This window comes from Lentinula edodes, assembly GCF_021015755.1.
Source record: "Lentinula edodes strain Le(Bin) 0899 ss11 chromosome Unknown C8R40scaffold_21, whole genome shotgun sequence".
Classification (NCBI taxonomy): Eukaryota; Fungi; Basidiomycota; class Agaricomycetes; order Agaricales; family Omphalotaceae; genus Lentinula; species Lentinula edodes.
Window position 1 is genome coordinate 19,562 of NW_025764327.1, and position 17,510 is coordinate 37,071.

General features: G+C 49.0%; 3 protein-coding genes across 3 annotated transcripts; 1 reads left to right on the plus strand and 2 right to left on the minus strand.

Moving 5' to 3' along the window:
- Positions 1-9,206: 9,206 nt before the first annotated feature.
- On the plus strand, positions 9,207-10,866 carry C8R40DRAFT_1070109 (uncharacterized protein; the record flags this gene model as incomplete). The annotated part of the gene is made up of 6 exons (XM_046226193.1): positions 9,207-9,301; positions 9,368-9,493; positions 9,541-9,736; positions 9,812-9,859; positions 9,946-10,545; positions 10,600-10,866. 6 exons carry the CDS (start codon positions 9,207-9,209, stop codon positions 10,864-10,866), a joined length of 1,332 nt encoding a protein of 443 aa, XP_046085391.1.
- Positions 10,867-11,254: 388 nt separating this feature from the next.
- On the minus strand, positions 11,255-12,773 carry C8R40DRAFT_1161165 (uncharacterized protein; the record flags this gene model as incomplete). The annotated part of the gene is made up of 4 exons (XM_046230090.1): positions 11,255-11,442; positions 11,487-11,763; positions 11,810-11,854; positions 12,738-12,773. The coding sequence occupies 4 exons, from the start codon at positions 12,771-12,773 to the stop codon at positions 11,255-11,257; spliced, it is 546 nt and encodes a 181-aa protein (XP_046085392.1).
- A 1,678-nt stretch (positions 12,774-14,451) lies between these two features.
- C8R40DRAFT_1070111 (uncharacterized protein) lies at positions 14,452-17,240 on the minus strand (the record flags this gene model as incomplete). The annotated part of the gene is made up of 17 exons (XM_046226194.1): positions 14,452-14,517; positions 14,580-14,673; positions 14,738-14,832; positions 14,897-14,912; positions 15,056-15,150; positions 15,215-15,230; positions 15,374-15,468; positions 15,533-15,548; positions 15,692-15,786; positions 15,851-15,866; positions 16,010-16,104; positions 16,169-16,184; positions 16,328-16,343; positions 16,487-16,502; positions 16,646-16,737; positions 17,028-17,162; positions 17,219-17,240. The coding sequence occupies 17 exons, from the start codon at positions 17,238-17,240 to the stop codon at positions 14,452-14,454; spliced, it is 996 nt and encodes a 331-aa protein (XP_046085393.1).
- Between the last annotated feature and the right edge of the window lie 270 nt (positions 17,241-17,510).

Genomic DNA, 17,510 nt, shown 5'->3' on the forward strand with positions numbered 1-17,510 from the left:
TGACGTTCTAGCGAGTACAACTCCTACTACGCAATATCTTACGGTCCCGCACTCGTCCCGAACCTCCCTACGCATTAGGGACCTCCCTGGACCTCCTAGGAACCCCTCAAGGGTCACCATCTCGTCGTTCCAACCACTACTAGGTCCTTCCCGTCCTCGGTCGCGGTTCTCGTAGCTCCCTTCGAGCTCCAGCCTGCTCCTAGCACGCTACAACATAAACCCCCACATACCAAAACCTACCCTAAGACCTATTTTGACCCAGGTCTTACATTATACCAAGCTCTCCCGTCACCGAACGGACTCGTCGCGACGAAATGTCGGCGACGTCAACGGAACGACCTTCTATTTCCAAGACCGAATCAAAGAAACAAAAGAGCGCCTTATCTCGTGGAAACACGACACAAGCTCAAAAATCAAACCCGGCTGCTAGCTCCACTGTCATCACGGTGGCAGCTGGTCAACGCCTGGTGTCCATCCCAGAACAGTCGTTCGGGGATGAAACCGCCAGCAACATCCGGACCCCAGAGGGACGTCAACCGGAGGTTCAGGGGCCCCCTCCAGTGGAACCTGGGATGGGACCACCACAACGGAGGTTTACCTCCATGGGTTACGCCCAACCTGCCAGTAGTCCCATGGGAGGTTTCGCATACTCCCCTACCTGGGGAACGAGAGGACCTCCCCCTGGACCGATACCGCAGCTAGACATGGAGTCAGCTTCGAACGCGGGTGGAAGAGTCAGCGGTCAAGTAGCCGCTATCGAAAGGGTACAAGGGGGGAGTACTGACCCTCTCACAGTACGACAACAGGAGAAACTTCCAGAGAGGAGGGTATCCCCTGCCGTATCCGAACAATCTCGAACGTCATCCCGGAGGTTACCAACACCTCCAGTACAGTCCCTGAACCTTCCTCCCCCGAGACGAGGAAGTTCACTCTCCAGTCTCCTGAAGAGCCCAGCTATGAATACGCCCAACTGGGAGCGTACGCACGCAATACACCATAGCAGGACCAACTTCCCCGTACAACCCTGGTCCGAAATGACATTGCGTCTGGAAGACGTCATTCGAATTCAGGAGTGTATCCCGGAAGATGTAGCTATGGTCCTAAGGGAGGTATTGGAGTCAATGGGGATCGAAGTATTGGGAGACGGTCTCGAATTCTCAGACCTACGAGTACAGTTCCTAACAGTGGGAACTCAATTGGAGATAGACCTCCCAGAGAAGGCCCAGCAGTGGCTGATGACCCCCGCGAATCGATCAGATTTTCTCTGGCTGTACAACGTCCTGTTGGACCCAGAGAGGATGTTGGAACTGTTAGAGGCAGAGGCACGTTACGGACGATCGTTCCGAAACCCGAGGGGAATACTTCCCCTCCTCCCTCATACCCATGGAAGGGAGAAGGAATTCTGTGGCGAAGCAGGGCTACGTATATTGTACCGAGCCTCTAACTACAGATCAGGAGCCGTACGGTTTGAACCTCCCCCTTCGAGGGTGAACATACCGAACTACCAGGCGATCCAAATACTTCGGAACGCAAACCTAGCGGAAGCAGCAGCTAAAATCGATGAGGAAAGTAACGAGGATGCTAACGCAATCGCTGCAAAAAATCGTAGACGCAGGAGGTACACCACGGCTCACCTCCTGGCCCCAGTGGAGTCAATGCCTGATCAGGATAGTCCCGTCCGGGTCCGTAACGGACAGACGGTATACACGTACACGCCCATGAGGCATATGCACCAGCTTCTGGTGAGGAGTGAGGAGTCTGAAGCGATGTTGTGTTCGCAGGAGACCCGACATCGGACGCTACTAGCGGAATCAGACACTCTGATGCTGTCGGAGGAACTTTCTGGATCGAATCTAGAAAGAGCTTTGGAATTCCGTCGCAGACTGGTCGCGGATAATCGGGGAACCTCGTATATGGTTCAATGCGAACTCGAAAGCGTAGGGGAGTTCCCTCCGGAGCAATTTGACCAGAAAGGGCAGCTCCATGGATCTGATGGTCGTTTCCTGGCACAGAAACATTCATCGCCCAGGAATACCGAGGTTCCGGAACTCCTTAACCCCGGTAACACGGCCACGAGGAGCCCCCAGCTACGCTCCGGGACCTCCCCCACTGTACATGCCTTGGCTCAAAATGCGACTCCTCCCCCCAGAGTTAACCTGCAAACGAAACCTTTAACCCCAGTCTCGACGCAGCGATACCAGTTTGGTGAGGTGAGGATGGATGGCGCACAACATTCATCCCGGATCTCCGGACAAGATCTGACAGCTCGGCTGGCTCCCAACCCTGTACACGTTCCTCCAAGACTGAGCAATCCATCAGTCATTCCGTATCAAGGGTCGGTATCGATGCAATCTCAGGCAGTGGGAACGGAAAGTCAAAGGGGTCCGAACCAACGAAGAACGTTGGCAGTTCACGAAGAGGCGGTACCCCCGCAGGGAGCTCCTTTTGGAACTCCCTTTGTAACGGGAGCTCAGATGAACCGACCTGGCATGGCTTTCGAGTCGGCACGCTCTCAGGAATCGGTAGCAATGATCCAACAACAGGCTCGGGTCATTGAGACGCTCCAGGAACAACTCCGTGAGGTAAAGAAAGGATTCACAGAGGGGGAAGTACCGACTGGAGGACCCCTTTCCAAAACAGGAAACACGGCGGGATTATCCGGGCGAGCACCTAGGGTAATGAGAGAATATACGAGGGGGGGTCCTTCTCCTGTAGTTCCCCAGCCAAGGAGCTGGCAAGCTACGGAACCAATATCCTTTAACCGAAACACTCCTACAGGAGCTAGGGGTGGAAACCCCCAGGTAGAACAAGCAGGACAGATCCCGGATACTCCGAGTGTGGACCGACGACGTATTCACGAGTGGGGAGCCCGAGTGCAAAGAGCTGAACTAGGGGAGTATGGGAGGCCAGAAGGAGGAGCGTACGCGTTGGAAAATGAGGGAGAAGGCAAAGGCGGTTTTAAACCCCCTACTAGAGTACCTCCCCCACATTTTTCTAGTCAATCGAGAGATCGAGAACGACCTCCGAGTCAAGGGGGACAGGGTCAAAGAGAACAGGGAGGAAGGAGCGGGGGAGGGGCACCACCTCCGCCTCCTCCTCCTCCACCACCTTCCGGGGGACCGGGTGATAGTAATTCGGAAGGTTCCAACGAGGGGGAACAGAACCAATCGAGTAGGAATGGTGGAAGGAGAGAGGAAGACAGAGGAGAGCTCCCCACTGGAGCTCCTGACGTACCTCCAACACGCTATGACCCGGACCAACCCTGGTACTACGATCCAAGACAAGGTTGGCATCGTAAGGCAGCTCCTAGACCTCCCAACGAGGGACGAAGTACGTGGGAGAGCAACGAAGAAAAAAATCGGATTACCATTGAGTCGAAGCTCGACGTCGGTAAGATCGAAAGCTTCGCAGGTGACGACCGGTCTGCATGGAAGACGTGGGTCCTCAGTTTGGAAAGGATGTTTGGAGTGCGTCCTACCATTTATGCTCGGGAAAAGGACAAGTGCGCTTCCGCAGCTAGTCATCTCACTGGTGCAGCACTCTCCCACTTCGACACGTTGAATCGGCAACGACTGAGGGGGGAGTACACCTGCCTCGAAGACTGGACAGAGTTCAAACGAGAATTCGGCTCCAAATTCGGACCCATTGACGAGGCGGACGAGGCAAGGAGGAGATTGGCCTGGATGAAGCAGATGCCGGAGGAAAGCTTCGCCAACTTCTTCATTCGCTTCAACGAATACGCTCCCCTGACCGGATTTAACGACGAGGCTCTAGTAACATACCTCAAGAAAGGGGTAGCTCCTTGGTTGCCTCTACAGGTTGTTACCGGAAGGGAGGAACCTCGATCCTACGACGAGTGGACCCGAGTGTTCACGAAGTTGGACGGGGCTGTACGTGCGCAAGCGGAGAGTTTGAGGAACCTCCACGGTGAAAAAGCACTGCAAGGATGGCTGAGTCGTTTCCCCGGATTGGAGTTAGCACCGGAAGCTCCTTACAAGTCCCCCTTGCGTCGGGAACGAGATCCAGCTGATGTCTGGACCTCCAATCCGAAACCAGCAGCGACAGGGAGGTTCCCAAACAGATCCAACTGGAAAGAGGGACGACAAAGGGCGTCTGCAGCTTGGGGGGAAGGAGAAAGTTACGATAGAGATAACCGAGAGGAGGACGAGGACTGCTGTCACTGCAGGGATGGAGGAGAATGGACTGAAGCGGTCCTCCGAGCAGGAGTTACCGACACTGGGAGGAAATGGACTCCTGAGGAAAGAGCGGAGAAGTGGAGGAGACGAAGGCAGGAGCTCTGCATGCGTTGTGGACGAAAGGAACACTGGGCAAAGGACTGCCCTAACCCAGAATCGTTAGAACGTCCAGTGGAGGATCAAGGAAGCTCAGAAAGAGCTTCCAAGGCCGATTCAACTCGAGGAAGAGGGACGGCCAACCAAGGGGGAGGTCGTAAGGACGATTCAACTCGTCCTTTAGAACGGATTCGCGCCGGGATCGTGGTGGAAGAACGGGAAGGAATGGACGATCTATGGAACGTCCACATCTTAGACTCACCAAAGGGAGGTGAACAAGAACTGTCGGATGAAGTGGGAAATGGGCAGGGGGCTTCGAGGTAGATCAGGGCGAACTGCGAAGCCCCGCAACACCTTCGCCTACCACAATAAGAGCTGCACTCGGAGGGAGTCAGCCAGCTCGTCTCACATCCCGATCCTACAATTCCTTCATCATCCTTACACGCTTTCCGTTCTCCGACCTCGATGAAGACAAAGAATATGCCACACTAGTGGATAGTGGAGCAACTAGATGCTTCATAGACAAAACTGTCGCTATGCGACACCCAGAAAATTTGGTTGACCTAACAGACAGTATCCCTTTGGAGCTGTTCGACGGGAAACCTACCTCCGCAGGATTGATAACTCAGACCTACACTGACCAGATCAGTTTTGCGGATGGAACAATTCACAAGGTGGAGTTCCTAGTAACTCGATTACACCCCACGGCTCCAATTGTGCTGGGATTGCCGTGGCTACGCACGCACAACCCAGTAATTGACTGGAAGGAACTTTGTCTGACGTTCCAGGACCGAAACGTTCGAATCTCAGCAGCCCTTGCGTCGGAAATTGTCCAACCAGGTGCCGAGGGAGGTACTGAGGAGCTAGGGAGGGGGGTAAATAGCGAAGAAATACACGCAGGAACTCTCCAATCACCTCCTGAAGCTCCTCAACGACCTCCTGAAGCTCCACAACCACCTCCAGAAGCTTCTCAACAACCTCCAGAAGCTCCCCTTAGAGCTCCAAGGACGAGGGTGAAACTAGAGGAAGTAAAGGACGAAGAGTACGAAGCAAGTCAACCAGGCCCACACAAGTTATTCCCCTCGGACAAAGATCTAGGGCCAGACGACCCAATCCTTATGGGGATCAACGAATGGCTAGCATTCGCGAGCGAAAGTACGGAAGAAGAGGTGGAGGAAATCCTCGAGGCTGGGCGATCCGCTATAGAGAGAGTAACCCCGAAACCAACGAAGGATTCCGAGGAGGCATATCAAAAGTGGAAGAGTAGGGGCACGGAACGGTCCTCCTCCTGGCCGGGAGCTAAGCAAAAAGTCCGGTGGAGGAAGAAAAGGAGGGAGCATGGACCTTATCCCGACCTCCCTACCTTAGACATCGAAAGCCTGAACATACCCAAGATTCCTTCAAGGTCTGGTCTGACTCCCAAGGGTTCAATAAGACGCAACAACTTCCGGAGAAAGCAGCTCATAGCGGGTACCCACGTGGTGGAACGAAAATCGGACCCAACCATACAAGGGAAGCCCATCAGCTTAATAGGAGCTGCTGGGATGGATCGTCTACTGAGGGAGGGAACCCCAGCGTACTTCCTTCATATATCGCCTACGAAGGAGGAGTCCCCTACTGAAGAAATGCTCCGGGCGAGTGATAGCAGTGCCACGGAGGGAGTGCAGCAACCAAAGGATCCTGAGAGTGGGGACCCTAGTTCGGAACAAGGAGGGGTCGTCAAGGAGCTCGACAAAGAAGAATCGAAGCGTCAGGAGACGGAGGAATTAAAGAAATCCATTCCCGTCCAATACCAGGACTACTTGGACGTGTTCTCACCTGGAGAAGCAAGAACGCTACCCCCTCACCGACCCTACGATATCAAAATTGAGACAGAAGGGGATGCGATACCTCCCATAGGGAAGCTCTACAACATGTCCGAGAAGGAGTTGAAATCCCTCAAGGAGTACATCGATGAGATGTTAGGCAAGGGGTTCATACGATCCTCCAGCTCCCCTGCGGGAGCTCCTGTCTTGTTTGCCAAGAAAAAGGATGGTACTCTACGACTCTGCGTCGACTATCGAGCCCTGAACAAAATTACAAAGAAGAATAGGTACCCTCTACCCCTGATAGGCACCTTAGTGGATCAACTACGGAAGGCGAAGATCTTCACAAAGATTGACCTCCGCGCAGGATACAATAACGTCAGGGTAGCCCAGGGACACGAGTGGAAGACCGCATTCCGAACTCGGTATGGGTCATTCGAGTACCTGGTAATGCCCTTTGGGCTCACGAATGCCCCCTCTGCGTTTCAATTCTTCATGAACGAGATCTTTCACGATATGGTGGACGTCTGTGTGGTGATCTATCTGGACGACATACTGATCTACTCAGATGACGAGGAGTCCCATGTGGAGCACGTCAGGAAGGTCCTGGAACGGTTACGGGCAAATCACCTCCACGCCAAGCCGGAAAAATGTGCGTTCCATGTCGACACCGTCGAGTATTTGGGGGTGATCATATCACCATTGGGAGTGTCCATGGACCCAGAGAAAGTGAAGGCCGTAATAGACTGGCCAAAACCAAGGACGGTGAAGGAACTCCAAGCGTTCCTCGGATTCGCAAACTTCTATAGGAGGTTCATAGACAACTACTCGGGAATCACCAAGGTGTTCACGAAGCTCCTCCGAAAAGATTCAGTGTGGAACTGGACACCACAGTGTAGTAGTGCCTTCGAACTTCTGAAGTCAGCATTCTCCGAAGCCCCGGTTCTGGGACATTATAACCCGGACCTACCGGTAGTCCTCGAATGCGATGCCTCCGACTTGGCGATAGCAGGGATCCTATCACAACTGGATCCCGAAACGGGGGAGATACATCCTATCGCCTTCCATGCACGGTCAATGATCTCTGCGGAACTAAACTACGACATATACGATAAGGAGCTCCTAGCTATCGTGGACTGCTTCAAACAATGGAGGGCGTACTGCGAAGGATCCCGACACCAGATCCAAGTATACTCAGATCATAACAATCTGCAGTACTTCACCACTACGAAGCAGTTAACAGCACGACAAGCCCGGTGGGCAGAGCTCCTTTCAGGATACGATTTTGTCATCAACTATCGTCCAGGGAGGTTGGGAGCCAAGCCGGACGCGCTCACCCGCAGATCAGACGTGTACCCAAAGAAGGGAGCTTCAAGGGACCAGGTCTTAGCAGGGAGGGAAAGGGTACTCATACCTCCAGAACGACTGAACGCTACCATCCTTATGAACGAGGACCTCCTAGTGAATCGAGTAAGGGAAGCTCCAAAGGACACGACTATAATTGAAGCACTAAAAAGGATTGCACGCAACGAGGAGGAATCTTTCGTTTGGGAGGATGAGCTGATAAAGAGGGGAGGTCGTATATACGTCCCAGACGTTGGGACTCTACGAAGGGAGGTCCTACAGTCGTACCACGACCACAAACTAAGGGGACATCCGGGGGAGAAACGCACCAAGAAGCTCGTAAACCAGCTGTTCTTCTGGAAAGGACTGTCCAAAGACGTGAACTACTACGTGCGGAGCTGCCACTCGTGTCTGAGAGCCAAAGCCAGTCGCTCCAAACCTTACGGGAACCTCCGTCCGTTACCAATTGGTCAACGACCTTGGTCCTCAATCTCCCTAGATCACATCACCCAGCTCCCAGCCACTGCGGGACCAGAGAAATACGACGCCATCCTCGTAGTAGTTTGCCGACTCACCAAACAAGCCATATATGTTCCTTGTCATACGACGGATAAGGCGGAGGACTTTGCCAATCTATTCATCACATACGTCTTCTCAAAGCATGGGATGCCCTCCGACATAACTTCAGACCGGGGCTCCCTCTTTGTGTCCCAATTCTGGAGGGAGCTCTGTAGAGCATTAGGAATCGAGTCTCGACTATCAACTGCGTATCACCCACAGACAGATGGACAAACGGAACGAGTAAACCAATCCGTGGAAGCGTACCTTCGAATCTATTGCTCCTACGACCAAGACGACTGGGACCTCCTCCTACCAATGGCCGAATTCGTATACAACAATACCCCAAACACGACTACAGGTGTCTCACCATTCTTCGCCAACAAGGGTTATCATCCAAAGTTGTCCATTACGCTGGAACAGGTGCAGGAAGCGGAGGTCAATGAGTATGCGTCCAACCTCAAGGAGCTACATGCGTACCTCCAGGAACGCATCGAGGTAGCTAACAAGGTCTATGCGAAGTACGCGAACCAAAAACGCCAGGAGGCCCCGGACTGGAAGGAGGGTGATCAAGTCTGGCTAAATATGGAGAACGTCAGGACTAGACGACCCATGAAGAAGCTAGACCACAAGTGGACAGGTCCCTATACAGTTTTGTCGAAAGTAGGAAGTCATGCCTACCGACTGGACCTCCCTGGAGACCTCCACAAGATTCACAATGTGTTCCATGTCGACAGGCTGAAACCCCACTTCTCTCGTGAAAGAGACGGTAGAGTCACGGCCGGGTGACCGGGCCTGACAATTTGATCCCGTCAATCGTCTTGGGATCATTACGGAAACGTCGACGGGTCCAGACTCAGAGACGCGCGTGATCTGTCCACGTCGCCGGTTGATTTCCTTTTTCAACCGCGCTTTCCATTGTCGTACCACGTAGCAATAAAACTGATTATTTTCTTTTTTTGCCCCCGCCCTCCGTATTTTTGTTAGATCTTGCCGCTCGATCGTCGCGCTTGCCGATGGAGTGGTGGGGGTCTTCGCAGTACCGGCAGTGCCGCCGCCTCTTGCTGCCTTTCTTGACCTACTTTCTGCTGTTTCCCCTCTGATTCTCGCGTTCACTGCTGCTTTTTCGATCTCGTTATTATCTCTTGGTATTATTACACGCTGTTATCAGGTCTTACGGGTTGCCGCTGCCTCTCTTCGCCGCATTATGGCTGCTCTTCTCGGCACTGCCATCACTCTTGACCCCAAAGAGGAAGAGTATGCTTTTCCAACAAAAGATGGAAGCACGTACAAGGTCAAAATGTCTGTGGTTGGTTTTCATTTGCATGTCCATCATACTGTGCCACTCATCTATCTCTTTGTCTTCAGTATGAGCATGCGTGTCCCAGAATTGAAGAAACTCTGTGGTGATGTTGGACAGCCCCGCAGTGGGACCAAGATAGTTCTGCAAGAGCGGCTAAAGACATTCAGTATGGATACGGAGTTGTGGAAACTGTGAGTGATCATTCACTTTCTCAATCCAGTCTTGACGTGCAACTTAGGCTACAGCCTGGGGCGAGACGTCCACACAAGGGGAGCCGAAGCCACGAAAAAACCACAAATGAGAATTCTCCAAAGAAGAAGAGTGCATACGTGAAACGTCGCGAAGCACTTTTCGGTGACGCAGAAATGGCTGGTTTTGTCCAACGGTCCAAGGATTTGCGCACCGAGCAGGAAAAGAAAGAGACACTTGACTGGGTATGTTCTCCGACAACTGTGTATCGCTCAAAAACTCATAATTATGTTTTCTGTTGTACGGTGTTGTCTCTCCAGGCTGCTCAGATGTCCAAAGAGTTCGAGGACTTTCAACACCCGCGAGCGGTAAGCAATTGCGAACCACTGTTTCCGACACCAGTAAGATGTCCATTCTCCATCTTCCCTAATGTATTCTCAACAATATTTTATAGGCCGTTCGAGAGAAGAAGATTGAGGCTCAGCTTGATACCCTCCTGGAGCTTATACGTTGTAACTCGACCGCTCAGATTCCCATGCGTCCGTTGGCTCATTCACTCCCCTCCCTGCCTTCTACATCCTCTGGCCAAGCTGGTGCTTCCACGGCGCTTGGTCACCGGCTAATAGTTCCTCTGCCACAATCTGATACCGAGTCAATTTCTGTAGCACCTGCACCTCCCATTGAACCGGCGCTGGTGCCCGTTAGTTCAACAAATGTTTCTGTACCACCTCATCAGCCTCTGCCGGAACCTCCCTTGTCATTGATGTCAGAACCTACTCGAGCTTCTGGCCCTTCCCGGGTCATTGTACTTGCTGATGGTACACGTATTACATTTGTTTCTTCTGATGTACCGGACCCTATCCTTGTCTCATTTTCGGATGACATTGCCAAATTAGTTCGGATGTGGGATGAGGCCGCTCTTGGCTACCAAGCTGATGAATGTTATCTGAAGATCAAGGGTTATGGTATTCCTCTCCGATTGTGGGAGCAAGCATACAAGTACAGCGGAGATGGACGTTGGAAGGGAACAAAGGACAAGTGGTGTAAATGGAAGGTACATCACCACTATTCAACTACTTCAATCTTCTGATTATTGTATCCATACCAGTTCATTGTCGAAGCTTACAACCTACTGGGCAAAGAAGCATTTTGGCAAAAGTATCACGATCCTAAAACTGACAAACCAATGAGTTACACTGCTATTGTTGAAGCTCTTCGAAGTGAACGGAAAGTGAACGATGCACTTGTTACTGTCCGGCTTCAGGAACAACTGGGTGATAAGTTCAAGAACAGCTTTGGCTATCGAGGTCAACAGCTTGTCAGGGCGTCTGCTATTGCGAAGAGGAGCCGTACAATGAAGGATACTCAGACTTGATTTACTATACACCCGTTTGTCATTATTAACTGAGTCTATCTAATTATTATAATCAAGCACAATCACAGCTGCGACCACAAGCGAAACATTTACTCTGAGGCATCCGTTCCATATTGAAAAAATCTTCGCGTCTAGTTCGTGGATCATCATTCCATGATATAAGGTATTTCACGATTGTCAGATGCGAAAAGTCAGACGACCAGCCGCCCCACTCGCAAATCTTCCTCAAAGGCCAACGAAGATCACAATGCAACCATTGGCAACCTCCACGACGAAATGAATGTGTCCCATATGGGTCTGCATTCACCCCAATGTCGGTAAGGTTTTGGCGGAAACCCGCAAGAAAAGCTTCTGAGCTCTGCAGTAGGTTAATCAGATATATGAGGCTTCAGTTGCGACAGTGACCTACTAATTGGGCATTTGGATTAGCTGATATGCGGTCCCCAGATCCAATCTTCCTGAAAATGTATCCTTCAGTGATTTTGGTGAGATTGATCCAGTCAGCATAAGCCCGAACAGGACATAGATGCTTGAGGGAGGATGGAAGAGCGTGCAGATAGAACGGCTGAACTTCTGCTGAGGGTGAATATCAAATAATACTTCATACTGAGTTTGCTTACTTCCAAATTGGTTGGTTTTCCGGAATGGTAGAGTTACCTCAAGGCATTTTGGGTTTTCTGGAACAATCCTAATCTCGTGTGCCTGGATTTTGAGTACTTCATCAACACGCAATAAACATGCAAAGGCTAATGTATAGGCAAGATGGAGCTCGCGACGGAATCGTGGACCGCCCCACTGCTCATTTTCCTGGTCTTTGCTGCGTTTCGAGGGTTCATAAGGCCGGATAATCCAGTTTTCGGGTTTACGATTGTAATCATACATACGACCAAGGTATTCCTGAATACCAATCAGTGACTTTCATATATATTTTTGTAAGACTGACAGGAGTAATTGCACGCGCACTAGTTGCAGCCTCTCCGCCCTGTACCTATCTGTATGTTAGCATAATAAATGATGGCAAGTACATTGAAATTACTTTTCGTCTCCGCAGACTAACCATGTAGCTGGAGACTAATGAGGAAACCGATGGATTGCCTTTCATCAATCCGGTTACTTCACTACGTTCCCAAGTTGCCAAACCTAGGCCAGCAACACGATTAAAGCCATATGTGAAGGCAGCTCGAATCTTCTGGGCATGTGTATAGCCATTTCGGACCTGCTTGGAGTCTTTTACGGAACCGTCAAGATTAATGGAGTCACATCTGAAAGTAGTTATCAGACAAAGATCGACATCAGAGGTTTTGACGCACGAATTCATGATAACAGCTACAATCATTTCTGCAGAGTCCTCGTGTGGTGGAGAAATAAAGAGTTTGCCTTTTTCAATGAGACCTCGTTCAACAAGAAAATCCTCCGATTTATTCATAATTCTATCGATCAAATTATATGAATATCTGGGAGCTCGAATGGGACAAAACAAACCGTTGATAATCTGCTGCAGTATCCTGGCTGACGCCCTTCGAAGCCTCATTCAAGATATTCCGCAGTCCGGTAGCATCCATAGCAGTTGTGCCACTTGTTTTTGGACCTGAGTTGTGATGTTTGCTTTTACTTATTTTTCGTAAGGAGCGTGCAGGGTCAGGCCTTCTCTGTGTATCACCCTCGTCCTCTGAGTCATCCTCTTCATCCTCTTCATCAGAATCAATGAGCAGGGCAGGAACATCTTGAGGATTATCATCCAAAATATCCATTTCCTCGTCTTCATCAGGCAGGGGCATATTGCCAGAGTAAGAAGCCTCTTGTTCTGCATCCATGTCATCGGAAGCTTGTTCAGCAAACGAGTATGGCTCATCGCCGAAAGCTTTGATCACATCTTTGAGGCCCTTGTATCGGTCCAGTGAAGCCATTGAAATGAGCAGAAAGATATCGCAGAAAAAATCCGAACATGCAGAATATATGTACATTTCTTGAGGGCTTAAAGTCTTGTGTCGCAAGTGATGACAAGTCCCCGAGACCACCGCTCAGAATACCCTTATTAAATTTCTTGAGGGGCTAAAGTCTTGCAATGTCTAGCTTATGCACAGATTTTCCTCTCGCAAGTGACGACAAGTCCCCGAGACCACCGATTTGAGTACCACTATTGGAGTTTATAACATTTAATTAGCAAATGAAAAACGTGTATTCCATCGGAGCTTTACAAAGTACAGTCATAGAGATGTACTGATTGTGAAGCTTATGAAGAAAGTTCAATGTGGATGATAACCGCATATCAAACAGAAGCATATTAGGACACCAGTACTATTGAATAAATTACATACGCACCTTTCGTTGACCTAACAAGCCTGCTTGCATCTCAATGACCTAGCTTTCAACAAACCTGTGGGCACAGGGTTATACTAAGAATAGGTGCATGGAGTTTGAAATATCCAGGTAGAGAAGGAGAGCCACAGAACGAAGAGGTGATTGAACAGGTGTACAATGGAAACATTCCAGATTTTCTGTAGTGCCGCACCACCTTTCAGGCTGTAACCAGCTTTGAGGTGGTATTTCATTGTGAAAAGTGAAAGGTCTTTGCAGATAGTGACCACAAAAAAAATAAAAGGCAGGAGCTGATCATGAAACAGGAGAGAAGAGCGATGTTAGCAAAAGTTCAAAAGTTCACATTCATCCCCCATGATACTGGTGATAATTGGCGCTCACATGAGGAGGTCATTTCCCCAACTCCACCGCTGTTAGACAACTTGATCCATAATGATCATTGTGAACACTTGTCTCTGTTGTCTGAAAACTATGCTATATAGGCCTGAGTTCTGCCACTCGTTTAATTCAAACTCATTATGAATAGTGACACAACTATCGGAAATGTACTTTTCAACTTCAAGAGTGCCAATAGAGGTCGGAGCATATCTAGGCACCAATCAATGACTGGAGAGCTTAGGTGAGTTTTTTTTTCTTGGATTGATATGTTTATGGTAATATTTGTAAAGACCGATGAAACGTGCTCGCTCCCTGCCTCCCCGCCTCAGCACTTCCTCCTGTACCTTCTGCAAGTGTACACTTGATGATGAACAGCTCATTGGGTTGCCATTCAGGGATAGTCATATCTGGTTCAACAATGTGTGGAAATTTCCTTGTGGACACCAGATCGACCTCCACTGCCTTGCAGAGTATCTCAGCTTTAGGGTCAAACGGAGTCTAGTCACGGGCCAATTAACTCACGCTCAGTCCTTTCGGCGCATCGAAAAGATATGGAAATGTGCTGCATCTACATGTTCTTCAACATTTCACACAGTCTGCATTGGGATGAAGCTATGTTTCTTTGCAATGAGAGAGGAGTTTCCAATTCAGAGACATCCATTTGGTTTGCATTTGAACAGCGACAATGACATTCAATTGCTTTTAGCAGCATTGCACTGTCCAGGTGCATACTTCGGTCTTAATTCTAGTTTATCTGACTGCTTTGTTTCCCTTCCAAAGCCCATTCACCAGTTGAATATTAATTAAATCATGTTTGTATTTATAATAATTGCGTAGTTGCTCATGATACAGTATAGTTACATTTATCTTGCTCTGTGGAATATCAACCTAAGTATTGCTTGTGACAGATTGGAGCGAGAGGTAAATGTAACGTTTGGAAAGTGATTTGTGGAACTATATATGGTCAATAAACTGTCAGATGAGGCCCCTAGTGTAAAAGACGAACTATAACTCACTAAGATGTGGGTTACCTGCCTCCTAGTTCTAGGTGGGAATACATTCAGATGTCGGTGAGGAGTGAATGCAGCGTTTGAGAAGTGATTTGAGCGGCTATATATGGTCAAGAAGGTCTTTCAGACGAGCCCTTTAGCGTAAAAAATGGATAGGAACTCACCAAGATACGAGGTGACCTGCCTCGTGGTTCCAGGTGGGAATAAATTCAGATGTCGGTGAGGAACGAATGCAGCGTTTGAGAAGTGATTTGAGTGGCTATATATGGTCAAGAAGGTCTTTCAGACGAGCCCTTCGGCGTAAGAAACGAATAGGAACTTACCAAGATACGAGGTAACCTGCCTCATGGTTCCAGGTGGGAATAAATTCAGATGTCGGTGAGGAACAAATGCAGCGTTCGAGAAGTGATTTGAGTGGCTATATATGGTCAAGAGGGTCTTTCAGACGAGCCCTTCGGCGTAAGAAACGGATAGGAACTTACCAAGATACGAGGTAACCTGCCTCATGGTTCCAGGTGGGAATAAATTCAGATGTCGGTGAGGAACGAATGCAGCGTTTGAGAAGTGATTTGAGTGGCTATATATGGTCAAGAAGGTCTTTCAGACGAGCCCTTCGGCGTAAGAAACGAATAGGAACTTACCAAGATACGAGGTAACCTGCCTCATGGTTCCAGGTGGGAATAAATTCAGATGTCGGTGAGGAACAAATGCAGCGTTCGAGAAGTGATTTGAGTGGCTATATATGGTCAAGAGGGTCTTTCAGACGAGCCCTTCGGCGTAAGAAACGGATAGGAACTTACCAAGATACGAGGTAACCTGCCCCATGGTTCCAGGTGGGAATAAATTCAGATGTCGGTGAGGAGCGAATGCAGCGTTCGAGAAGTGATTTGAGTGGCTATATATGGTCAAGAAGGTCTTTCAGACGAGCCCTTTAGCGTAAAAAATGGATAGGAACTCACCAAGATACGAGGTGACCTGCCTCGTGGTTCCAGGTGGGAATAAATTCAGATGTCAGTGAGAAACGAATGCAGCGTTCGAGAAGTGATTTGAGTGGCTATATATGGTCAAGAGGGTCTTTCAGACGAGCCCTTCGGCGTAAGAAACGGATAGGAACTTACCAAGATACGAGGTAACCTGCCTCATGGTTCCAGGTGGGAATAAATTCGGATGTCGGTGAGGAACGAATGCAGCGTTCGAGAAGTGATTTGAGTGGCTATATATGGTCAAGAGGGTCTTTCAGACGAGCCCTTCGGCGTAAGAAACGGATAGGAACTTACCAAGATACGAGGTAACCTGCCTCATGGTTCCAGGTGGGAATAAATTCGGATGTCGGTGAGGAACGAATGCAGCGTTCGAGAAGTGATTTGAGTGGCTATATATGGTCAAGAGGGTCTTTCAGACGAGCCCTTCGGCGTAAGAAACGGATAGGAACTTACCAAGATACGAGGTAACCTGCCTCATGGTTCCAGGTGGGAATAAATTCGGATGTCGGTGAGGAACGAATGCAGCGTTCGAGAAGTGATTTGAGTGGCTATATATGGTCAAGAGGGTCTTTCAGACGAGCCCTTCGGCGTAAGAAACGGATAGGAACTTACCAAGATACGAGGTAACCTGCCTCATGGTTCCAGGTGGGAATAAATTCAGATGTCGGTGAGGAACGAATGCAGCGTTCGAGAAGTGATTTGAGTGGCTATATATGGTCAAGAGGGTCTTTCAGACGAGCCCTTCGGCGTAAGAAACGGATAGGAACTTACCAAGATACGAGGTAACCTGCCCCATGGTTCCAGGTGGGAATAAATTCAGATGTCGGTGAGGAGCGAATGCAGCATTCAGAAAGTGATTTGAGTGGTTATATATGGCTAATGAGCTCTGTCAGATGAGCCCTCCAGCGTAAAAAACAAATAAAAACTCACTGAGATACAAGATGACCTGCCTCGTGGTTCCAGGTATTGAGAAAGTGACATGTCAATAAGGAGCAAATGCAGCATTCGAAAAGTCATTCAAGTGGTTATATATAGCTAACGACCTCTATCAGATGTGCCTTCCAGCGTAAGAAATGAATAGTAACTCACCGAGATACGAGGCAACCTACCTCCTAGTTCCAGGTGGGAATAAAGTTCAATGTCAACGAAGAGCAGATGCAGTATTTCAGAAGCAATATGAGCTGTGTAAGGTTAATGAGCTCCGTCAGGCGAATCCTCTAGGGTAAAAAACAGATTGTAATTCACTGAGATATGAGGCCCTAAAAATGAATGTTGACAAAGACTTGAGTTGTACAGAAATTCTGAAACAGTTGGTTTATGAAGTTTTTATAATGCATACAAAACATAGGAGCATAGGGCATAAGGGCTGTGATGAGGAGTTGATGTTGACGGTGCTCATAACATTATGAAGCTTGTTAAGGGAGATATCAACGCAAAGGTAATAAGAAAGTGTATGTGAGAAAAAACAGACCAGACATGTGCACAGGATTGCTCACATACCAAAACGTCTTGTATAACCAGAGCAACGTCTTTTTTAGCCCATTGGAAGGATTTACGTGAATTTTTTCGGTGATAGAGAAAGAGAGAAAGACGTTGCAGTAGGAGGCTGCAAGACATTACGTTTGCAGCCAGTTTTGATTAATTACCTTAATCTTTACATACAATGCAGCGTGACGAGCAACATGTTGCTGGAATATATAGAGGTTAGATAGGTAAGAATTTCTCTCTTTCATTCCTTTATCCGTTGTACTTTTCGCAAGTTTACAGATACCACTGTGCTTGTTCATAACACAGCTACTATGGCTCCTGCATATTCTCCCTTAGGATCATTATCCGAGCTCACGGGGTCCTCCTGGCTTGCCTCAGCAGTCAAGATGAAAACGGCTGGGGTGTTTTCGGCTTTTATAGGGTATGGATCTCACTCATATTCTTTTATTCCTATTTCTATTTCTAC